The sequence below is a fragment of the Cajanus cajan genome, chromosome 4 (assembly GCF_000230855.2).
Source record: "Cajanus cajan strain Asha chromosome 4, NIPB_CcT2T_4, whole genome shotgun sequence".
In the NCBI taxonomy this organism is placed as follows: Eukaryota; Viridiplantae; Streptophyta; class Magnoliopsida; order Fabales; family Fabaceae; genus Cajanus; species Cajanus cajan.
The window spans coordinates 505895-531804 of NC_138520.1; the positions used below are offsets into that span (position 1 = coordinate 505895).

Here is a 25910-nt window from a genome sequence, read left to right on the forward strand (position 1 = left end):
TTAATATAATATATTGTAGGCTGGTAATCAATTATACCAGGTATACCACTCAACTCCATATTTCATTTTGGTGTCTCACATATGAACCATTTAACAAGGCACTCCACCTTAGAATTTTCCATAAAATGATGCTATTTATAGACCTTCAACATGAATGATTGAAGCATGCAATGCTATGCAAAATGGATTTGCATGTCTTCAATTTGAAAATTTTGCCTCAAAATACTTGATCGGTTCATTGATACTTCTTAAAATTTTCATTTCTCAATTTCTTCCATTTTAATTCCCAACTCAACTTTTTCTCCAATGATAGAACTTTAGTTCGAATTTAAATTTTAATCTTTAAATCAACAATCAATAAATTAAAATAGGATGGTCAAATTTATCTTCCACCACTTAAAATTTTTACAAGTTTATACCAACAATAATATATTTATAATGTCTATGAAGACATGTAAAGTATAACTTGAGAGATAATTTCATGATATTTCCCATCCTTACCTCATATCCCTTACTTGGGATTCCAAGAGGTTCAATGTAACTTTTTATCATTATGATAAAATCTATGATAACTCTCACTTTTACTTTGAAATATTATTTTTGTATATACTATCTTTTCATCTACTTTTACATTCTCATCTTACAATAATTACAATCAATTTTACCATTAAATTTTCAAATCCTTTCTTAACAAATATAAGAAAACTTGGGAAGTGTTTGTTTATCATAATGTACATCCTCATTAAATTATATGTTCAAGAATATTTTACTTGAAATATTATTCTTGAGTATATTAGAAAAAAAAAATCATGTTTAACTACTATTTTGGTATGTCAAAATATCTCTAAACACTTGAGAGATGTAATGATACTTGTTTACCTTAATCTATGAAAGATCTTTTCAATGTTCTGATTCCTAAGAGATTAGTACTAATGTTCTAATCATAAGTCTGTTGACATCATTAGAGTCAACATGTCTGAAGTATTGTCTATTTTAATGGTCATTGAACCATCATGATTTTGTCTTTAAAAAATGTTTCGATGAGTTGAGGGAAAATATTTATAAAGTGACATGTGACTAGATATACTAGAACACTAAAAAATAGTATAAATTTAAAATAAAAAAAAAATGTTTTAATGTTTCAAAGTATATTTTCTAAAATTCTAAATAATTTAAATAAAATTAATTACAAAAGTTACAAGTGTGTAAAAAAATTATAATATTCTCATATAGTTATTACTTTTGCACCCCAAGTCATGAGAATAAAAATTGTAAGTGGGAATAAAAATAAGGAACACGTGATTGGACAACTTTTCCAAAATTCAATAATATCCATGATTAGTTTTGCAAAAGTTGCAACAAACATGATTCTTAAAAATAAATTTTAAAGTGATGAAATAAACACACTCTTATTGTTAAATTAAATGGGAGGAAATAAGACCGCCTTTTACCAAAATTAATCCTCTTTCTTACTGTTGAAGGCACCCTGGTACAGTAAGGGCAACAACATAATATAAGTAATTTATAAAATTACCGATATTTTCATTCTTTCAATTAGAAATAATAAAAGTATAATTTGGCAAAATGAAGAAAACCTACCCTGTTTGCCCAAGAAAGGCCACAGGCGTTGCAAAGTGAGCTTGGACCAGATGGCCCTCGGCGCATCATAGGAGTGCATTTTGAACTGATGCCACAATGCGTGCATCTATTCAAACAAGAAAACTCACAAGATTTGTGACTGAATGTCTAAAGTATTAGGTCCATCATACATTTGGAGAAAAGAAGCTCGGTCTTACTATGATGTACCCATATGGAGCATATGAACAAATCATTTCAATCAGCTTTGAAAATAAAGAAACAAAAAGCATTATCCTTTTTTAAAAGCAAGCTGACCTGAGGGTAGCTTCTTGACGTGATCTATATCTAATTTTGTTACCAAAGCATCTTTGTTTTCTTTTGTGTCGGAACCTATTTAATGAGGCTTCTCGGTCACATTGAAATTAAAACTTCAGTTATGATCGTAAAAAGGAAGTTATATTAAATTACCCATTGGTGTTGGTTTCGGTTCTTAGGTGGTGTCTTCACACACTCTGAGACAAGCATAATTTGATCCTCCACAGCAATGGTATGAGCATGTTGATCCAGTTCAAGAAAGTTCAACCACTGATCGTACAGCAAATAAAAATTAGAATAAAATTGAAGCCAACATTTTTTAATTAAAAATGGTTTGTGATTTATTCTTCTTAGCGTTGCATTACATATAAAGCCAACATTCAAATTACATACTAGTAGTGTCGAAACACTTATATTTATATTTTTAAAAAAATTTAAAATTAAATAAAAGAATTAAAATTAAATAATATAATAAGTGATTAACAATTTGAAGATTTGAATGATTAGGGATATTAATTTATTTGAGTGGTAAGAATAAAAATAACTTTCAATAACGAACTAATATATCTGCTTTAAATATTTTTAATTATTTTTGTACAGGAAATAATTATAACCATTTTGTATTTTGTAATTAATTAAATAATTTGCATTTTTTATAATAAGCATTTTTATTTATAATAACCATTTTTTATTTTTTTAATAATTTAGAACTCTTTGATATTTGCGTTGCATATAACTATAATTTTAACTTCACCGCATAATTTTTTGTGCAAAGTTTCAGATTTTATCAATTATATATAAGCACGGGAAAAGAGTGAGAGAAAGCAATATTAAGTGAAAAAGTACACCTATATAGACAGATCTACAGATGAGAGGAAACTATTTGTCCACCCTGAAGCATGGAGAAACTATTTTGTTCATCGCAGACCCTCAGCATGACCATGACATCACTTCTAATTTTTCTTCAAGATTTTAAGCAATAAAGATGATATAAAAGCAATACATTAAGAGATATCATAAACTAACATGTTACCAGACTTTCTGCCACAATTTAGTTTTCTTAAAACAATGCTCAAGACAATCCCACCCCACCCGCCGAAAAAGAAAACTCTTATCAGGTCAATTAGTTACAAAACAATATTCGAACATTTCAAAAGATTGAGAAAAGAAAATGAGCCTTTCTCTTCTATGATTCTATCACCATCTAAACACATTTTTTCTTCTGGTTTTGACCAGAGGGGTACAATACAAAGAAATCAATAATATAAAAATATCAAGTAATATCTAGTATGTTTCTAAACAAATATCATCGAGATAATAATATACATGAGTTCTAAAAAGAATATATCTAACCCAATCAATCTACATTTAAGGTGGTTCCCGTTTAATCCATCCACTAGTTTTTCTCGTCCACGACCCTTTTCTGTCCTGACCACTTACATCTTCAAAATTTCTCCATCATCTTTGAACTTTGTTTGAATCATCCAAATCTGATTATACAGAGTTATCCGGTACCACCACAAGTATACACCTGATCTTCCACACTGCATGAACAGTAATTACAAAGAATACATTTCTTACATGTAAACCAACCAAGATGAAGAAATCACATAAAGTGGGTCTTTCTTCCATGATAGGGTTGCAAGGTGCCACCAGAACAGAGGGCAGCAGATTCTCCAAACAGACAATATACAGACACTAAACATTCTCATATTTACTGGTATAAATTTGAATTATTTGGCACGGAATTCATGCCGAAATATGGTGAGATTTTGCGTGAATTTATCCCTATTTTTTGAATCTATGCTTAGAGTAACATCTGCCATGAGCTTATCGAAGCATGAAGAGAGCCGCTGATGCTGATCCATTGGCTGCAAAAATTAACCAACCTGAGTCACACAAGTATAGTGGAAAAAAGCAACACAAGGTTCCAGCCAACCAAATAAATGTAAGATATTATAACAATAACAAAAATTGGACAACTATAGTCTTCTATAGCAAGTTATTGCCACCACTTTGAGGTATTCTCAAGTAGAGAGATAGAAAAAATAACTATGATCGGTGATTCACTAGAAAAGAATGAGAGGCTGCATTCCCCAGCCATATATCCTCAATAGTGAATACCTGATCTGTAATCCAGATTAAAAAGCACAACAAAAAATTCATAGCCCAACTTTGAAACCAGAGTTAGATGGAAAATACCTGTGATGACAAGATTTGAGCTTTCAGATCTGAGAATATCTGCAAGTAAATGACAACTCAGTCTATAAATTGTATGTGTCAAATAAAAATCAAATAGTCTGGCTAGAATTGTTGTGCAAATCAGTCTATGCTAGATACATGATTAATTATCTGAAGACTCCATGTCTAAACTGGAGAGCAATAAACGCACATTAATATTACACTCAAAGTTAGAGTATATATCATATGTACCAAGCTTGTTATATATAGAAATAGAACTGCTTGTAGTAAATTTAATGAGAATAGAACACAGATCGAATAGGTCCCATACCTGCTCATTAATGAGTATCAGGCTCAACATTGGCCTACTCAGACTCCATTGGTTGCCACAGTCTTCAAACAATATGATCTCAAATAAGGTCTTCAAAATCTTGGCAAGCAAAAGAGAGACACCCAAGTCAAATAACATAAGATGCAGGTAAACTGGAAAACTGGAAAATTGAATAAGATGAACATATTTCAAAAATTAAAATGGTAGTTTGCTTTCTAAAGTACACTTGAATAAGTTATGCACTCAACACGACTTCTATTCCATAATTTGAAGGTTTGCACTCAATATGTGAAAATTGGTAGTAAAATGAGGACATAATGGTATTAACTACATCTGAATTTTTCCAGACTCCAAACAAATAATATTATAAGCTAAGCGAAAAAAAAAAACTATGAAATTTTAACCCAGTGGTGAACAGTAAAATTATAAATAAAAAAATACATACTTCTGGAAACAGATTGGGACACTCTGTGATATGCCGAACAAGATTGACAGATGCAAGTAAATTTGGAGCCTCCCCCATAGTGATGTTGTTAAAATAGAAAGCAGCCAAATTATCAACAGCAGATGCACACTGTAATCAGAAATTACAAGAGTTGGAGAAAGGCAGCATTGTTACAAGAAACCAAATACAAATATTTACACCAACAAAATCTCCTAAAAAAATGCTATAGAAAATGTCACTTGGTCTGAAAACAGGAAGATTGAAATGAGATTTTGTAGCCATAACCTGTGATGAGATACTTGTATCCAACCCTTTAAGTCCAGATTCAAGGGAGCCAACCATATGCATAAAGGTGTTTGTGTCCAAGTTTAATACAAAAGTGATGTGGCTGTTGAACAAAACCTCCAGGAATGCAAAATAAGCCCTTGTTAGCTGCATACAATAAAAAAAAATTAATTGAGATCCACCTTAATAGTATTTGGCAAGCAGACAGAAAAACTAGCCAGACACATAATTCAGGAGCAAGATAAAATAGAACCTAGATAAACTGTTAAATGAAGGCTCAAAGATGGTTTTATATTTAAAATATTTTTACTCACACACGAGCCTATTGGGCTTGAACCGTGAACAATGCATAAAAAACTGTACCTTGTGCTAGAATTCAAGATCTATTTAGAGGAATAAAGAGTAAACTCATAACCATTTGGTCCCCCTATATTCTTAGTTAGTTTTTGATGTTGAAGATCCCATATTAATAAATATGGCCTAAAAATTATACATAAGTGGGAGCATCCATCCTCCCATGACATGAGTTAGCTTTTGGATTTCGGTAAGGCTCAAACTAATTCTAAGATAGTATTGGAATCTATCCTAATGAATGGTTTTGAACCTATTAAGTCATTTGTTATCAAGCCATTACCAAACTACTTAAACATTTCTCATCATCTTGCATTAAAAAATATATATCATTTTTACAAGAAATTCATTGCTCATCAAAATAAAATTCTTAAATAGTTTTTAATCGATGCATTCATTTAATAATATATCCTTTACTTTAATATTGCAAATTTTATTTGAAGAAGTGTACATAGGACTTATATCATACATGGCAAGAAAAATAGTTTACATACCTTCCTATAAGCCAATATATCAGACATAGGAATTGAGAGTGTCATCTTTAGAGCAGCATCAAGAGCATCAGATAAAGCTCTGTCACCATATAGTTCAAACACACCAAAGTTGACATAATTTCCTGAAAGAGCTGTCATTTGATGCAAGCTATTAAATTAGACCACCAATATACAGTTTTGCTTGTACATCAATCAAAAGGTATAAATTAACAAGGTCATGAAATTACCCCTCATCACAATACCACTAAGGATTTATGATACCAAAGCTCAAATAGCAATTCAATGACCACAGCAATCCAATCTACTTACGCATGAATATCTGTTTCCAGATAGAATTATAGTGTGGGCTCAAACTGCCAGCACAGAATATTAATACAGCCTGCTAAAAAAGTGCAGGTTGCATGCAACTGAATATCCTTCATATTTATATATAAAATCTAGAGATACACAAAAATATTGGGCAAGGTGCCCTCTAGTTTCTTTCCCCCCTTATTTTTACCTAGTTTGTATATTTTGGAGAGGATATATCATCCTCTTCTAGTTATACTTTCCTAATAACTTCTTTTTTCTATTACTGCATCTTCTAAAAGTTCATAAAATTTTGAACTAAAGTTGGAGGACAGTAAGGTTTGATGCTATGGTTCATTTACTTGGTCCTTCAAAACTTTGAAGTACAAAGCAGAGAAACCAATAAAACGTGTTGAAATTACAAGATTCTATCTAAATAGTGGAAATTGAGAGAATAGAGACTTTGCATAATATTCTCTTTACGATCAATATGATACAAAACATAAAGCACTAATCCATATTTATACTATTAATAGAAAAAAATAGAGAAACGAGATTCAATCAATCTCAAACATAATAACCCATTCTTAAGGATTGAAGTTTTAGGAGAGGGGAGGTTATCCCAATTTCACGAAAAATAACAGAAGCTCCGATAAGAAAAAAATACTAAATAAACTCAGTTTTTTTTGTACTGGTACAAGGTCTACCCAAACTTAACTATTGACCTACTTAAATTATATTCGATAGAATTCAGAGGGAGAGTGATTCATGTAACTGGAAAAAAAAAACTGTGTTACTGATTCCGTAAAAGTCAGTTGCAACTGATAGAAATCATCTATTTATAGATGACAGGCACCAACTGCGGGCCCCAGACCACTAACCAAAGCCCAAAATGAAAAAGAAAGGTACAGTGCAAAGCATGAGAGTTGATCTTTAGTAATGTTTGCCTCACCAACATCTAATCAGCAGCCTTCAAAATATGTACTCTTTTAGTCACTATCAATAGCAACATTAATATTATTATTATCCAGCAAATAATTCATGAAAAGAAAAGAAGACAACATAAAAGTGGAGAAACAGTACTCTTGCTACTTTAATATAAGTTAAATACTGCAGAATTAATAATTTCTCTATTAACCTGGTAGACTAGATAACCTACGGGTTATGATCATATTCATTAACTCATTATTTGTAAATTATTATCTTTCTTTTAAATATCAGCATGCAAAGATTATTGTTGTAAATATCAGCATGAGAGTTGATCTTTAGTAATGTTTGCCTCACCAACATCTAATCAGCAGCCTTCAAAATATGTACTCTTTTAGTCATTATCAATAGCAACATTAATAATATTATTATCCAGCAAATAATTCATGAAAAGAAAAGAAGACAACATAAAAGTGGAGAAACAGTACTCTTGCTACTTTAATATCAGTTAAATACTGCAGAATTAATAATTTCTCTATTAACCTGGTAGACTAGATAAAATGTAACCTACGGATTATGATCATATTCATTAACTCATTATTTGTAAATTATTATCTTTCTTGTAAATATCAGCATGCAAAGATTATTGTTGTATATATATCAGCTTCCACAATTTTATCCTACTAGAAGGGGTACATGGATTTTACTATATCATTTGACTCAGTTGAAGACTAAATTCCCATGGATATTATCCACCTTAAGATTTTTCTAAACAATTTCTTCTCTATTGTCCCTCTCCCCCTTCTCCTAATGGGGCAAAAAACATGAGTCTACTATCTGAAATATTGTCTTAGATCTTCATTATATAAATAGATATACACCCTTTCATGTAACTCAATCAAGAAAAATCATAATACAACTCAAGGATTTCACTAAAATACTCTCTTAAAGTATTCTCTTCGGAATCAGAAGTATATAAATAGATACAGCAATTTATATAGCTCAATTAAGCAATGTTGTAAAATAACTTACTAGCTGCAGCAACTTACAAGCACAGCTAGCAAAACTCAAGCAGAACATTAAACCATGCTCAAGGAATAAAAATATTTCAACAGGGTTAGGATTTCACCTCTTGACAGTATTGTTAAACAAATCCATATTCCTTTGTACTTGTACGTATAAATATCAGCAGCATTTGGAAGAGACAGAATTCTAGATCCATAAGCAACAATCAGTTTACTGACTTCCCGGAATAGAAGTATGCCATTTGGAGAAGAAGAGTCAAATGTCAAGCGTTGAGCTTTATTTAGCACAAACTCAGCCATGAATTTTAACAATGGGGTTGTAACCTGCAGAATCAAGCAAACCCCAGGAGTAGGAAGTAAAACATACGTCTATGCATCAGAAATAATTTGACTAGTAAAAGACAAAGTGCTTTTGTAGAGGGAAAATTAGAATCCAACATGATCATTCATTATTGCCCATTTCTATCACTCTCATCATCATAACTAAAAAGCACAAGAGACAAAAACACAATAGGAAAAGAAGAAAGCAGCAACAACAGTGTCTCTACTAAATTATCAAGATACTTCATGAACTTAGGTACAAAGGGAGGAGAAGGAAAGAATAGAAATTAATAACCAAAGACATCATCAAGATAATTATTTTTCAAATTTGGCAATTCAATTAAGAATTTCCATATTCAAATTATACTTATTATTTGCTCTGAAAAAATTATAGTTATTATTTACTGTCCATGCTAGAAAGCACGTGCCAAAGACCCTTAGAGTTCTAAGTGAACCCACGAGTCCAGTTAGCATCAGTAACATGCATCCTGGGGTGATTTGAAGGTGATTTAGCTAGATTTACAGGAAGGGTCTAGAAACCACTATAGTGGGCCTAGAGGTCCAATGCCCATGAACTCCTCAAGGTGTGGTATCTCTCCAAATTGTAACTGCACAGAGATTCGTTGGCCACATTAGTAGGTCAACCATCAGAACTGTGTTAGTAGATAGGTCATACAAGCCAACTAAGAAGGTTGGGCATATAACAAAACATTAGCAAGTCGGTCATTCAATCAAATTATTCACAACAACCCCTCAGCACAAGCTTGGAAAGGCGTAGGAACTTATTATAGTTGGCTCTCAGTTGAACAGTTGACAGCCCCTTAGCATCAAGCCTGTTAGCCCATGGCCGGATGATCCACAACCCCTCAATGCCTTCTAAGGCAAATTTTCTTAAAAAATTTAGTCTTCCAGTGACAAACACATTTAATTGAAAATTTTGAATAGCTTATAAGGTCAAGACTGCACACTGCACTAAGCCACTAATCACATGAAAATACTTCAATTCTAAAATATTTCAACGGTCACACCACCGCTTACACAGTTTATATGCACTGGACCATACTACAACTTGTTATTAGCAATCAAATATTAATTCTTACTAGAAATAAAATGCTTAGCTTGGGCTGTAAAGTTCTGATTTTATGTAGATTGACCAACTGATACATTTTTCTTTTATACCAACCTAGCCAAAAGAAATTTACCAAGAAAAGCATAGGCAATTGAATTCAAATGATATATCTGCTAGTCACAATCAAATGTGAAAGAACCAACAATAGTAATATCACAAGCCAATGGAAGGCTGAGGGCAGCAACCCACGTTATGAATTAGCAAACCCCATATTGAGGTGGCCAAGGACATCTAAGGTGCTTGTGGTTTGCCCCATAAGCCACCCTCATCTAGGGATGGCAAATAAACCTTTACCCGTGGGTAATACTCGAACCCGTCCCGACTTTGACGGGGAATACCCGGTTTGACCGGATACGGGGACGGGTACGGGTAAAACCCGATAAATTAAACCGGGTACGGGTACGGGTACGGGTATGACACCATACCCGTACCCGTACCCGATTTTTTTTTTTTTTTTGGTATAACCACCCGGTATCCGAACCACAATGGGCCGACTAATCCGGATTCGGGGAGGGTCCAAGGATTACGGTATTTAAGCCCCTCCCAATCGCCGTTGTGGGGGATCGATCCGTGGACCTCCCTACCAAGTGCAGCCCGTACCCGATTTAATTATATTAAAAAATTTTAACATTTTATTACATGTAATTATTTATTATAATGTGAAATATTTATAGTTATATAATTATTAAGAAATCTCTTAATTAAAATATGAGATAAAGAAATAATTTAATTATAATTATAATATAATAGAAAAATAATTTAAAAATATTATATATATTTTTTTGCAAAAAAAAAAAAATAATTTTTTACGGGTACGGGTACGGGTACGGGTACGGGTATACCCGATACCCGACGGGGACGGGGATAAAAATCACATACCCGGCGGGTACGGGTACGGGTACGAGGATGGGTTTATGTCACGGGGACGGGGACGGGTATCATAAAACCCGTACCCGACCCGCCTCGTTGCCATCCCTACCCTCATCTCCTCAGCCACCTGCAACACTAAATATATCTCACCATAACATAAGTTATGCTAGGAAAAGTTACTAGTAAATATAGCTGAGGTAATGCCAGAAAAGTTACAAACCCAGTGGCTGTTATGCAAACTATAAATCATGTCAGTGTTATGATAATATGTAGTAATTCATGTATTGTGCATCAGCAGAATGATATTTCAACATCCCAGATCTTCAGTTTTACATAAGTAAGAATGATGGGACCAAAACCAACTATTATGTAGGCACAGAAAATTATCCACAAGGTTCATTACCTCAGGGGTATCTGTCCAATGCGAGATGCCTTTTAAGAGTAGAGGCATGTGTGCAGGATACAACCAATCAAATAGAAATCCATACGTTCGACGGCTAAGAAATACAAATATGAAAAACATTAAAACAGATATATATTAACAGCTTTCCTCGGCTTGAATAACAGAAAACAGCATAACTGCCAACCTGTTTGTAGCCATTGCAATTCCTCGAAGGTCCCTCATCAAACCAACAAGTGCATACCTTACAGCATCAGCTCGAAATACTGAATCAGGAGTTGATTCCAAACTGAGAAAAACCTAAAAAAGAGAAGGAAAAAAAATCATACTTTGTGCACCAAGACATGTCATGCAGAACATAAGATCCAGTCATATTTATGCAACTAGTAATGTTAAAATATTTTATTAACTGCACAATCCAATCTGAATTAATTAGGCATGACATGAAAAATGACCATACAAGCATATTAATGAGATGGGTAACGGAATACCTGCTGGAGTGGATCCATTGAAGATTTAAATTTCACAGGGCTATCCTCCATGAATATCAACCAGCCAATAGTGTAATAGAAAGTCGTTCTGCTGCGAGTGCATCTCTTTGCTTCCAAAAATGGAAAATGCTCCCTCTGAGATTAATTATAGAGACAAAAGAATTAGAAAAAAGACACAGATGAATCTAATTCTACAACAAAGAGAAGTTGAGAAATAAAATGGTGGAGAGCAGGAGGGAAGAAATACAACACTACTGTCCAATCTCAAAGAATAAAATCAATGTTATCATCTTTTTCAACAGAGATATAACTTCATTAGAAGCAGAAGAGGGGAGGTGTAGCCAAAAGGAGAGAAAAAAAACCCTCCAAATAAAAGAGTACAAAGTACTTTAAAAAATCAAAATTTGCACCAAGGCAGCCAAGTATTTTCATATATGTAAAATGGAAACTCCCTTGAAGCAAACATGTGCTGAAATATTTAGGAAGACCATAAAACAACACTGCCCCAAAGTTGAGGGGCAGAAAGATGCCCTCTGACATTGCACCCATTTCACTCCGATCAAAAGCATTAGAAGACACATTCTCATGCATGAGGCAATGCTACATTATTAAAAATGCTGGTCAGTGTATCAGCTGCCTGTCAGTGAGGACTTCTCATGTGAAGCTCAATTTATGTTTACAATTTATATTGATATGTCATTGTATCAGCTGCACAGTAAATTACAATCCTAGAGAAAATTAATGAGCAAATGAAAAAAAAGATATTCTACCGTATGATTGGCAACAATAAATTTCACTGCATCCAACTTCAGAAGTAGCTTTCCAGTCATGTAGCTGTTGCAAGAGAAATCAGTTAAATTGGGTTGCTTGGTCTAAGTGCTAACTACAAAATAAGAGGTAGCTAATATTCATCAATCAAACTAAAACTAACCCAGATGCAAGTTCCAAAAACAAACTCAAGGTGTGATCAATGACCTCTTCACTCTGAAATTCTCAAACACAATTAGTGTGTTAAATCAGGAAAGACTTTTAAGATAAGAAAACAAAAAACACAAGCTAAAAAATCACCTCTGTGTAGCACTTAAGGTTAGTCACAATCTTGCCAATAATCACATTCAACAGCAATAGATGATCGTGTAGGCCAAGAAGTTCAGATAACCGGGCATATAACTGCTGCAACATAAAATCTATAAATGAACAGATGCATAGAAAGCTAAAACTATGATCACTATGCCTTTTTATATATAATGCATGGGTACTTCAATTTGCGAGCCATATCAGTACAATGCATTGGCTATACCTGGGTAAGTAAAAATTTATTAAAAAAAATGGGAATGATTTCAATGTAACTGTACACCTGGGTCTGCTTCAAGTACTAAGTTTGGATCATTTTTGGTTAAAATTAGATATTTTTTCCCTTTCTTTCAATGTCCCATTATATATTTCTTCTGGGACACGTGCTGACATAGGTTGGCTGGTTGGGAACAGTAACCTACCTAGCAACAGTAGTGCACAATTGGAAGGATTTAGCACATCAATTTGGGTTAGCTAACTTTTTTTATTACAAATATTTCACAATTTACAGATATATTATTCCATTATGTTCTTTAAAATTTATATATTTTCATCATTTATATAATTTTTTCATTTTTATTAAATAAAATTCTGTTTCCCATATACTACATACATGAGTGTGTGTCTAAATATACAAATATCAATACACACACACACACATATATATATATATAGTTTAATGGTCATTTACTTACAGTATAAAGCAATTTTACATTGATAACTAATTAGATATCACTGTTGCTTTGACTTTTTAGTTATTAATTGTGAAAGTCAAAAAATTACTATATATAACAGTTTGTGATTAGATGACAATGTAAAACAATTTACACTAACACTGCATAACTTATTTTCTCACAGACACACATAAAAAATTTTAACATCCATACTCAATTTTTTTAAATGGCATACTCTGCATCTGTAATTCTGTATCCATACTATTTACAGATTATCCATGCAAGATGGCTTATTCCCAATAATCAAAATATTTTATTACCTTGGAAGAGTGAATAGCCTGGTCTCCTACATAAGACTTTCGGAAATGCTGAAAGAAAGTAAGAATTGCCCTATCTAGTCTTTGTTTGCTAATCTCAACATACCTCTGTCAAATGCCAATAAGATGAAATAAGAAATACATTCTTCTAAATTACATCATTAACTAAATTTATAATCAAGAAAAACAAAAGAAAAAAACAATACCAAAAAAAAGTAAGATAAAGACAAGAAGAGAGATTTCCATTCTGTAATTGAATTAATAGAAAAATACTATGTATGATAGTTCCCAGACCAAGTGATTTCCACTGGTTGCATGTGAACCAATCAGTTACAATGAGAAAAATAAGAGACAATAGAAGGCACTTCATTTATCACATAAGATTCTTACTATGCAATAAAAAATAGAGTAAAACCACGTCTGGAAGATACACTAGTTATAAACTTCACCATTTATAGGTTAATTTCATCGTATTGATCACCGTAAAGTTCAAATATTTTGGTAGGAAGGCCAAATTTGTGGCAGTGTGCACTTCATGATAAGCCCATGAACCTAACAAGGACAGTACCATCTCTGAATTATGACATTCTGAATTTTTATATTGTCCTGCAACATTTTTTTAGACAGATGATGCCTTGTGCTCACCAACTCTGTACTTGAACTTTTGTACTCCCCATCTTTTTTAATTAAAAGGAATTTTCATACCAGAAGTTATTTACACTAAAGAAAGCAATAGATCACCCTTCAGCAAACAACATAAATACAAATTACTAAACATAAATGTCCTAACATACAACCAAATTCATTTTTCAATTAGTTTTATGCTGTGTCGTGATGCAAATTTAATGAATGGAACAGAGATAATTCATGTTCCAAGCCATGCAAAAAAAAAATGTTGTGCAGTATACCTGACTGTGTATTCCGCTGTCAGTTACATTAATTAACTGTAAAACTCGAGCTGAAAGTTCAGCATCAAGTACTTCCTGGGACTCAACACTGCATATAAAAATGTTAAAAGTAAATAAGACTACAAACAAGTTGATACATCATATGCTATGAAGACTGCTCAGAACTTATTTGGCGGTCCTCCATATTCCAAATTTCCAATTTGCAAAGGCAAGAGCTGAAAAGGTTTTTACCTACAACCAGTACACTGTTTTATCTTAAGAATTGCAGCAATGATATGAACAATCCAAGCAAGTTTATCTTCAATCACAGTGAGGTCACTGTTATCAGGAACATGTAATCTTGCTCTTTCCTATTCCAGTCATTAAAAATAGTTAAGCATCAATCTTTAATTCATTTCTCTCAACAAAAAAAGTACCAGCCTTCATTGAAAGTTATAATCACACCGTGTATATTTGCAGGACTGGCTCCATTATGTTTATTATAAATAAACTACTGCTTTCATACTGCACAATGAATTCAAAGGAGTCAAACAACCAACATAGTTCAATAAATTGCAGCAGAACTGAAAAGGACTAAAACTTAAGAATGAAGAGTTTCCCATGTTGGAAGCTAGATTATATTCAGTAAATGAGTAAAAACAATGATATCTGTCCGACTCCTTGATCAGCCACAAGGTTTGGACTCAGTTGGATGAATTAATTCAAAGTTCACTCTTGATGGTCATTTTCTCTCTGGTTGAAAGGTTAACCCCTCTTTAGTAGGTTTCAAGTTTAGAATCAGAAACACTCTAAATAACCTTTTTGCTTAAGATTAACAGCCAATTTTCTCAGTATAATGAATATCAAGAGAATCATTGATTTTGAATATAACAATTTATTATATATATCAGAAAGAATAAGATATCCTATGTAACAAGGCAACATGGTAAACTGAAGGGGGAAAAGGCCATATCCAAAATGTTAGAGTTAGACACCCTTCTATGCATATCAGCTAGAAAGATTCCCTCAAGTAAACCACCGCATATCTGATTTCAATGCAAACTGTAACAGGCTCTGTACAAATGGTAATTTTTCATTTTCAACTTTCTGAGGTAGATCGGCATAATTTAACAATTGCTCAAACTCACAATCAGATTTTTGGTAAGTAAATTCTGACTTGCAACTCAATTTGGCAAGATTGGTTTAGCAGTTATTGATGTGAAGAGACAGATCCATAAATCCTCCAACTCTAGTCATGTACTAGTGTGTTGTCAGGTTTGGTAATGATTGGCAGGAAACTGTTGGGCTGTTTCTTATTGGGACTCTAAGATTCATAATATCCCAGAATTTGGAAGGGTGACTCATTTTCCATTGGGAGGATAACTTGCTCACAGGAGAGGTAAGATATTGACTCTCAGTAATTTGGTGCCCGGAACCATTGCTTCAGAGTATTAACTAAAGGTATCTTCCTAGTAGCACCAGGCTGTTAAAAGTAAGTCTAGTTTAAACCATAATATGTGGAATGCTAACATTGCAATGATCACAACTCATTCAAAACCTAAAAAGTTCATTTACATGATCATGTCTCTTTTAGACCACTGGCTTTTTTAAATGTGACTTGATATTTCAGAGGATCTTTCAAAGGTAGATATTATCTTTATCAAGGCCCCTCTCCATTACTGTCTTTCTTCTTTGCAACATTCTCCAAATCTAAGCTTCAAGAAATTTTGAACATTTCTTTTATTGCTACTTTTTCTCTCAGTAACTTGGAGGACTGACTTTGATCCAGAATCACTAATCTGGAATTCAACAGTTCCTACCAAGATCCTTCTATGAATTAGGATAGTATCAATTCTTTATCACACTTTAATTAGGCACAGGAGATGGAAAGAAGATTTCTTTACTTCCTGTTAGTTTCAGCTTTGTCTTCTACTGCTTTGTTTATATCCTCCTTTGGAATCCTTCTTGCCTTCTAATTAAATTTCTTCTTTTATTAAAATGAGAAGAATGAAAACATTAAATATGGATGATACCTGAAATCTACATAGGTATGGGAAGCAATCTAATTGATCCTGAAGAAGTTCAGCATTGTCTAAGGGGTTCTCAGAAAGATCGTCAGGTAATCCAGCCTATAAGAAACAGACAGAAGATATTATATTTCCGAAAGTTCTCTTATTAACAGAAGTTTTAAATTAAATACATACAGCCTTGGAGTATGCAGTAGGCAACAAGTAAAGCAGGCATGGATAATTGGAAATACCTGCACAGAGTTGAACCGTGATGTGATGAAACTTTCAGTAATCTTGGGAACAAATTCATCCAGTAAGCTTGGAGCGTCGCCTTTTAAATATGGAACAGAAGACACCAATCTAGACCACATCCCTAATAGGTAGTACACACTATTGCTTGCCCACTGACAATAAGGTATCAGCTTAATAAAGATCTCAATATTTCACAATACAAATGCAAAAAATACCTATGTTAAAATTTTATTAACTAATGAAATATGTTATTGATAATTCTCACATGATGTCACCCTGAACTTTGTTTCCAAAGGAGGAGGTGGCAGCGCCACCATTGTCCCAAAAAAGATAAATTGCTCAAATAGTCATCAGAATGTATTTTTGAGCAGCAATATATCATGTATTCTCTGGAAAATATTTTAAAGCAACACAATAGTTAACCTGCCATGACTGCAATGATTTGAGAGTAAACTCTGCAACCAAACGTATCCAATCGCTGTAGCCTTCCACATTAACAAGCTCTGACAACTGCAGCATTCAATTAACAAATATTGGTAACAGGTTCAAGGTAATTGAGGGAGGAGGTAACTATAGACCAAAAGGGTGTTCAAATGGAATAAATTATATTATAGAACAAGCAAATATTGTTAATCCTCAAAATTTTTCAACATAAATGTCGGTGTATTGTTACTGTAAGAAAACTAACAAATCAGGAAAAGTCTATTTCCTAGTTTAGAGGCAGCAGTTTTGGGAGAGTTAACATTTGATGTTTATTTCCAGGTGCATTAAATGCTCATCAATTTTGAATACTAAATTTTTAACAGTAGAATAAACATCAAATAAAGACAAAAAGGACAAGCTGCAAATAAAGAAGTGAGACAAGGATAGGATGGTAATTGACTTGAAATAAACAGCCCCACTTAACAAGTTCAAAATTAAACATTAATGCCTGTAATTATTGTGTGTATGGAATGAAGTATTTGAAACACTGGCGGAGTAAATATAGAAAGCAATGACAAAGTAGATTAAAAATATATTCCAGCTATTTGTATATCTCTTTTATATACTAACTACATTAAATTAAAAACGAAAGTTAAATGATACGCTAACTAACTACAATAAACTGTGGCAAAGTGCCAAAGTCAAAATAAAAATATGGTCAATCTTTGAAGTTACTCTCCTAGCATGGTGTGTATTAAAGTTTAAAACTTAAAATCCCACAAGTATTACAAGGGCCATTTTGTATGATGCACACAGTTCAGTGCCCTTCTAACTTCTAAGCCAAAGTATGTACCTAGCCTCCACTGCATGAACCCCATATGTCCCTGCTTATGTACATTGCATTACTACCAATTAGAAATAAAAACCAGTAGATAGACCATAAAAGGAGAAAAAACTACACGAGTTTACCTGATAATTCACTCTGAACCGACCAAGAAGACGACAAAACTCATGGTAATTATCATGATCTGCAAGACCTGCTTTCCAACACATTTGAAATTATAAGTGCATGGCCAGCAAGGCAAAAACAATGAAATGGAAATAACAAATTAAAGAGTGCTTAAAAATGTATATGCAAGACTGGCCAATATTTGTCGCAGGAACTTCTTTCTTCACAACATTTTTTGCTATCCTGAACCTAGAGGGATTTACTAGGGTTTTCCCTTTTCAATGCTACTGAAAAATAGAGTATGATTGGGTCTTAAATTAACTAATCTATTTCCTGACTAATGGTTTATAAAAAAGACAACCACATCTCCAGCCCAATTTCACCTGTAATTACAAAATCTCACCTAGAGCTTTTACCTAGGTCGTGCATGGGCTTCTACAAATTACCATACAACCTGCTGATGCAAAAATTAGGTTGAAATTCTCAATTCCTAAACTGGCAGGAAATAACTGACTGGTTTGTTGAAGAGGTAAAGAGATCAAACAACCCAAAGGCCAAAGCAAAGATAAATTGCCAAGATGACAAATGCATGCATAAAAAGAAAATGAGATAGAGAAATATTCTTTTTTATTTGGTGCTTCTCATAATCAATATGTAACAAGGAATCCAAAAAAAAGTGAAACAAAAGACATTTTTCCCCTTTCACCTATAATAATGGAACATAATATTTCCAGTTTGTCATTACAATACAAAACAAGTGAAGAAGTAACAAGCCTACAACACCTTGCCCTGTTTGCAGGATTACTTTGGTTCCTGTCATTAAATGGGCCAAAAATTTAGAACGAGCAGCATCATTTGTAAACAAAGAACGTCTTACAGACGCTAGTCGCACCAAGCACTCCAGTGCCTGGAAAGAAAAATAATTAATACCTAAGAGAAAGTAGGTTCAAAAGTACAAGTCGATGAACCATCAATAAGACATTTCACAAAACAAAATAAACAATAATCAATCATTAGTCAAGACACAATTATAGTATCAATTTTCTGAAATTGGACATAAACCAATAAGAAAACAAATTGTCAACTAATAGAAGTGATAATATAAAATTGAAATATATACATGACACATAATTTAATACCTCAGTAGTATGTTACTGTGGAACTATATTTTCATGCAAAACATAATATAAAAGGAAGGTAATGTTGAATAATGACTTTTCTCCATGTTGTGCATTTCATTTCAGAAGCAACTGTAAATTTACACTGCCATTCACTAACATACATTGGTGAAGCTTAGAGTGTTTACATTGAAATTTTGATACTGATCAAAAGGTTTTCGAACAAGACCACCTTTCTAGAAAGTAGTAGACGATTTCCCAAGAACCAAAACAGATTCAAATTTTAACAGTTAATTAATTAACAAGGACTAAATGTTAAATATCAATCGTAGAAAGTAGAAACAAATGCTTGCACAGACCTCCTTTGAAAGAGGGGGCTTTGTAATGGCATAGTAATCAAAAAATATTTGCAGTGTTGAAGAATCCTCCAAAACAGGCTTCCAAGGTGATGGAATCTGCAAACCACCATATTACAAGATATTAGATGAACCAACATGCATAGAAGGAATTCATGCAGGATTTTCCAAAAATTAAAAATTTAAATGATAATAAAACAAGATACCTGAACTGTGCCAAACTCGTCTGAACTTTCATCAACAGACGTCCCCACAAAATCAAATGATAAACATTTCAAAGAAAGAGCAAGGGCCAATTCTTGCAATTGATTGACAACTGCATATTATATAATTTCAACTCTTAAACTCATGATCAGGAAAAAGTAATGAAAATGGTACTAAATGGAGGGATGAAATTTTAAGCATGAGTATACCCAGTTTACCATCATTCTTCAGTTGACCCAATGATGTTAAAGATATTTTAAATATCTGAAAAAGATGTTGGTCCCTAAAGGAGCAAGCAACCCTTCGATGATTTGTTGCAGGCATACCAGCATTAGCCTGAGGAAGGAATTAAAAAATAAGGGATGTAAGAATAATAGCAATGGTATAAAGTAATTTTGAAACATGTTTGCCAAATCAGTTTTTTAATTATTATTTATTAACACAAACCCATCCAAATGTGTCAGCAACCAACACAAACATTGGGAATAAGGTTAGCACAAATTTCAATGATGACCTAATGAAGCATATAACATGACCAGTGCTTTAAACTAGTTAATGAATATGTGTCGGCATGAAAACTCATAAAAAGTACAATAAAACAAAAACCATTATATGAGTACAACTAGGCAAAAAATTAAATATAAAAAAAAAAAAACTCCAATATCGTTGAAATACCAAGACTAATAAGGAATATTGAGAAATTTCCCCCAACCAAAGGCAAATACTTCCACGAACTTGAAAGGGTCCTATTTTACTTACCTATGAAGCACATATACCTCTTTTGTTCAAAGTGTCATGGTGTAGGACATGTTTCAACATTGACACTCCACAACATGTCAGACATGTCTAATTAGGTGTCCAATTGAATTTTTTCTGTTTAGACACCTAAGCTGACACCTCTACACACTATTATTATTGTTTAAAAAATATTCATTTTTTAACTTTTAGATAAGTCACCTTAAATATAATACAAAATTATAAAAATAATGTCTTGCTTTTGTTTAGGCTTGTTAACATAGAAGGTTGGTTTAAAAAGGTGAATGTACAAATTTGGATATTTTGTTAATGTTACTCATATTTTATTTCATTAGTCTCTCTCTTTCTCTGTGTATGTATGTATATGGTGTCCTGGGTCCTGTATTTAAGAAATTAGCCAAGTTGCCCTGGTGTTCATGTCAAAGTCTGTATTTCGTAGATACTTCCAGTCTTACACTCAAGGTAGTCAAAATTGAGATTTTACTCAAGATTGGAAAGGGAAGTATGGGTCGTATATCAGGAGGTCGTAACACGGATCATAAGATCCTACAAAATTTATGAAATTCATATATTATGCACACATAATCATATATATGAGCATATTGAAGTAACATAAGTCATCATATCACACATGAAACACATAATTGAACTTCAATTCAACATGATAAGCAAAAAAAATATAATATGCATTTAAAGCAGTAAGCCGATAGATATAATTACTAATTATTTATTAAACATAATTAATATATAATTTGGAAGCAAAGAGGGATGGGGGAACCAGTGCTTCACAGCCCACACAAACAGAGAACAAGAAAGATGGAATGGGATCCCAGTGTGATTGCAAGTGATTAAATTGGTTCAGAAATGTAATTACGGGCAGTAATTTTTTGTTTATTGGTAAAGGAAGAGCGGCAGTCTCTCTTTTTTCATAAAGGGAGAGCGGTCGTTATATTATTTAGCAAAAGGGGGATCCCGGAGTCTTTGGACTTTGAAGGAAAAAAAAAATAGGCTTAAGTTTTGGGGTTCTTTTACAGAAGGATGTTTTAAACTTCGGGTTACAAAACCAGGTTGCAAACACGACCCGCGAAATAACCTAGAAATAGGCTTGCAATAAGCACCATTCCACAGCTACTTGCAATCTTCAACATTGATCGGCTGCAATTTGACAAATTTCTGGTCCAGAGTAGGAGCGAACTCAGAAATGGAAGAGAAGATTGTGAACGCATACGATCTTGTGAGTGAAACCGCGATTTTGACTACCTTAATTCCTTTCAAATATCACTAGAAAAAATTCATAGTTATAAACAAAAAATAATGATATCATCATCGACAAGCAAATCATTTTCAATAAAAAGAAGCACAAGATTATAATATCTGAATACGAATACTCTTTCTCCGGTGTCAAATATAAGGGGGAAAAACAGGTATATTAGTCTAAAAAATAAGCAAATTTCAACTAATTTCACTATATTTATTTATATCATCCTCAAAATACCCCTTCATTTAATTGAGAGTGTATTTCCAATGACCTTTTCTATACTTGGTATTGAGTTCCAATGAAGGATAGTTTACGAAAATGGGTTCTTATTTAAATGGAATTAGCAAAATTAAATGATGTTAACTAACTTTCTTAGTTTAGGAAAATATGGTTATTGTTATCATCCAACCCACCCCCACAAGGCACAGAACCGACAAAGCCACAACCACTTTTTTACTTCAACTAATTCTTGGATGGACTCCATGAACAAGCACAGACCCACTCAATATGATAAATCTACCCAACCATTGTAATGTCCACACTACACACCAGCACCAAACATATTCAAGTAGCACAAATTAAATCCTAACCTGATTCATCTCAGAGATAAGCTGACTTAGGATCTTCAAACCAATGGCATAATGACCTGGCGTTGCCTGGATTTAAAAAATCTGTCGTGAGCAATACGTCCCAGAAAACATAAATTTACAGGTAAGAATTTCACATTATATATTGATTTCTAGTTAACCTAATAGGATTTAAGAAAAAATTTGCAGAAACCAAAGAAACTACTAAAAGTTATAAAAGATTCCTTTTTTTAAACCAAGGTATCCCTTAGTTCAAAGTTAAGGATTAATTCTCTAAGGTACTGAAATCCATTTAAGGGATTGACCACCTCCGACAAATGTTTTTCATACACAATGATCAGGATCGAACACCAAATAAGTTATAAAAGATTATAACATAAAGAATAACCAGTTATTTTCGCAATCAATACACATCTGAGAAGGTGAAGAAATCAGTAGTGGGTTACAGGGTTACTACTTCGAGTAAACTTTAGGATGTGGCTTACAATTCACTGCCGGGTGCTAAAGAGGATACATTATTTTACCAAAATATGTATGACTGCTATTATTTTTTTTCCTCTTCGACAGCCTTGATAGGATGTGGCTGTAACGTAATGCAATCAAACGCACTTATTCCTTTTATTTTTTTGAGTCCAGTAAATAATCCTTCGATACCTTACTGTATACAAATTAAACAATCACTTTTTCCTAATGTAAAGCCAATATAATAACCGCTTTACATCACCTGACTCAAGAAGTTCATAGATTCTTTGACCAGGTCCCGGAATCGGTCATCGTCAAACCATCCAAACTTTGTGACTCGACACAAAAGTTGGATCAAAGAAGCCGTTACAAAGGGTTGTAACTCGGGTCCTCTGGTCGCTAGATAGTTTATGAGATAGGTCCCTGACATGCATTAACAATAGTTTTATGAATTCCAGCATTTTGAGTCGCCAAAGAGGGGCAAAAGATAAATGAAGAGAAGTAATACATATATCTAGGCGAAGCTTTAAGGCAAGGCTATGTTCGGTGACTTGTTTCAACAAACTAGAACTCGCTAGCATCAATGCATAAGGGGTCAAGGCATGATCAAGAATGTATTGGCATTGGGAAATGTATTCAGTGTTCATGGAGAAGCATTTCAGAGTGTTCTCCGCGTGAGCGCGTTCCACCGAGTCTTGTGAATTGTACAGCCTCTCACACAAGGCTTCTAGTTGTGCCAACTCCATCGCTCGTCAAGATTTGTCACACGCACAGGTCTGCAATCTCAGATTTCACCTACGGACAATGATTAGGGTTGCGATGCAAAGAACTACGCGGCGGCGGTGAGGAGGGAGGTGCCGCCGGCAACGGCGAGAGGACGGGGAAGGCGGAGTGGAGAATAACGAAATCAGACTATTGAGAGGATTTGATTCTAACACAAGTGCGGAACACGATCATATCGCATTGCGAAACTGAAGAAATTTCTGTTCTTGATCCATCTAGGTTTTCTCAATCTCTTTCTTTCTTCCTGCGGGAGAGTTTTTTTCTTTTTTCTCGCGTTTATGTTATGCGTGAACGACAAAAACCGTTTAAATATAAATACTTTCCGTTTTTTTACTCATGCACCGACTTGTTTTCTTTTACTTTTTAAAATTAAAATAAATTAGAATTTTGTGAATTTATTTAGGTTTTAAGATTCTTTTTAATTTTTTTTGTGGTGTTAAAAAACAAATCCTTTATTTTCTAAAACGTTTAAAAATCATTGGAAAAAATATTTGTCTTCGTGTTTTTTTTACCAGCATTTGTCTTTCAATAATTACCGTACAGAACAAGCACGTCGGTAAATGTTTATCTTCTTTTACTGAATCGTAATTTTAGTCATTTATAATATTATAGTTATAATTTTGGATTTTTAATTGTCTTACTAAATATTTATTTATCGATAATTAAAATTATAACAATAGTTTGAAATTAAATTAATAAAATAATAATTAATATTTAATAATATTTTAGGTAAATTTTACATTTAATTCTTAACTTTATCATTTAAAAGTGATCAGATGAGATGAAATTGGGTGAAATTATTTTAGATTAAATATAATTAAATATTAATTATTCTATTATTTATATAATATTATTATAATTTTAATGATTAATAAATTAATATATAATAAAAAGATCAAGATCGTAAATTTTATAAAATTAAGAGATTAAAATTACATATTTAAAAACTAAAAGGCCAAAATTGTTGATTTGATATTATAAAAAAGTTAAAAAATATACTTTAATTTTATGTAATAAAAAAAACTTTATTCTTCTGTATTATATTATTTTAGAGGATTTTTAGCAAATTTATTCATGTATGTTACTTACTATAATGTATTTTATGGCAAAAATAGTACTTCTCATCACAATTGTAACATGTGTTTGCCTCATAACATTCTTACAATTACTGGGAGATAACTTTTTATTGGTAAACTATTATAAACTATGGGTGTGATGTGTTGGTGTTGGATATAAGTCAAGGAACATAAAATTGTATATGAATATGGCTAGTACAATAAAGTATGGTTTAGAATCCTAAAACTTACCTTTGACCAACTTAGTACAGTAAAGTATGGTTTAGAATCCTAAAACTTACCTTTGACCAACTTAGTCAAACTAATGGCCTAAGTAACAAAATGATGTTTTAGAATGGCCATCTCTCGTTGTATCATAGGAGTTAATTCGAAAATTAAATAGTTTACAAATTTTTAAGAGTTAAACCAACTACTTGATTGCATTTTTTTTCAAATGCGACTTGATAAGCAAATACTAACCTAGTTTTTTAATCTTAGATAACTTTGCCTAATGATTTGCATAAGTTGACGGTCTAAAACACAACTTTAAGGAGAAAATGAAATGAGACCAATTGCCCAATTGATCATTAGTGAACATCCATTTGAACCAACTTAAGGCCTCTCCCATCATATAAAATGTCGCGATCGAAACACATTGGTCCCGCGATACTTGGTAAAACATGAAATATTGTTTATCCTGAAACAATTAATCAAGGGGTTTAAGCCCATCAAATGGTAAACATGTGAAACTTCGACATTCATGTAAAAGAAGGATTATAATGGGAAGCATTGTGATAGGAAGTATTTTGGGTAGATCCAAAAAAAGGTGTTATTAAGTAGTGAGAAAGGAAATTGTTGGATAGTAAAGAATGGTAGGGTTTATGTATTTGAAAACACAAAGGTTGGGTTATAATGAAATGGAGTGATTAGGTTTTGGATATTAAACAATGGAAATGTTTGAGTAGTTGAAAATGGGAAGTTTGCATAATAGACAAAGGAAGTGTGGACGAAGGCCCAAATGGTAGGGTTTAGGTTGTGGATGTAGGAAAAAAAAAAGTTATATGACCATGATTATCATAACTTATAGGCAAAAAATGGAGGTGAAAAATGGAAAGGTTCAATGTACTCAAAAGGCATCTAATGGAACAACATTGGGGGTGGTATTGAGACCATAATGGGTTGGACAATAGATAAATTAAGCTTGGAAAAAATGACGAGGGTTGCAAACCCACTAATGATTGGGTGAGGTGATCCATTAGTGTAGACATAAGCGAGGTGAGTGACTCATGGCGTGTATCATGAAGTTGGTTATGAT

At 33.0% G+C, this 25910-nt stretch overlaps 1 protein-coding gene across 5 annotated transcripts; it reads right to left on the minus strand.

Annotated features, from left to right (window-relative positions):
• Positions 1-3051: 3051 nt before the first annotated feature.
• Positions 3052-23831, minus strand: LOC109810167 (uncharacterized). Of its 5 annotated transcripts, none has more exons than XM_083073855.1 (28): positions 23266-23831; positions 23020-23180; positions 22299-22364; positions 19913-20030; positions 19697-19806; positions 19494-19589; positions 18800-18923; positions 18037-18104; positions 17068-17154; positions 16644-16796; positions 16417-16512; positions 14849-14908; positions 14636-14754; positions 14405-14492; positions 13500-13604; positions 12500-12601; positions 12363-12415; positions 12202-12265; positions 11432-11566; positions 11128-11240; positions 10944-11037; positions 8325-8544; positions 5981-6111; positions 5136-5282; positions 4851-4979; positions 4406-4504; positions 4096-4134; positions 3052-3764 (listed from the first exon to the last, which is right to left on the minus strand). In XM_083073855.1, the coding sequence occupies exons 1-28, from the start codon at positions 23501-23503 to the stop codon at positions 3627-3629; spliced, it is 3153 nt and encodes a 1050-aa protein (XP_082929981.1). In that variant the 5' UTR covers positions 23504-23831; the 3' UTR covers positions 3052-3626. The 5 variants fall into 5 exon arrangements, with proteins under 5 accessions (XP_082929981.1, XP_082929980.1, XP_082929979.1 ...); XM_083073854.1 differs by having other exon boundaries at positions 12500-12604; XM_083073853.1 differs by having other exon boundaries at positions 19904-20030.
• Positions 23832-25910: the final 2079 nt, after the last annotated feature.

Excerpts from the sequence above, each read along its gene's own strand:
- LOC109810167 (XM_083073852.1), bottom strand. The coding sequence starts at position 23,503 with ATGGAGTTGGCACAACTAGAAGCCTTGTGTGAGAGGCTGTACAATTCA. Across the intron at positions 22,365-23,019 it reads CTATGAACTTCTTGAGTCAG|GCAACGCCAGGTCATTATGC; the intron begins GTGATGTAAAGC and ends TTTTAAATCCAG. Across the intron at positions 12,605-13,499 it reads AGGCTATTCACTCTTCCAAG|CAGTTATATGCCCGGTTATC; the intron begins GTAATAAAATAT and ends TTTATGTTGCAG.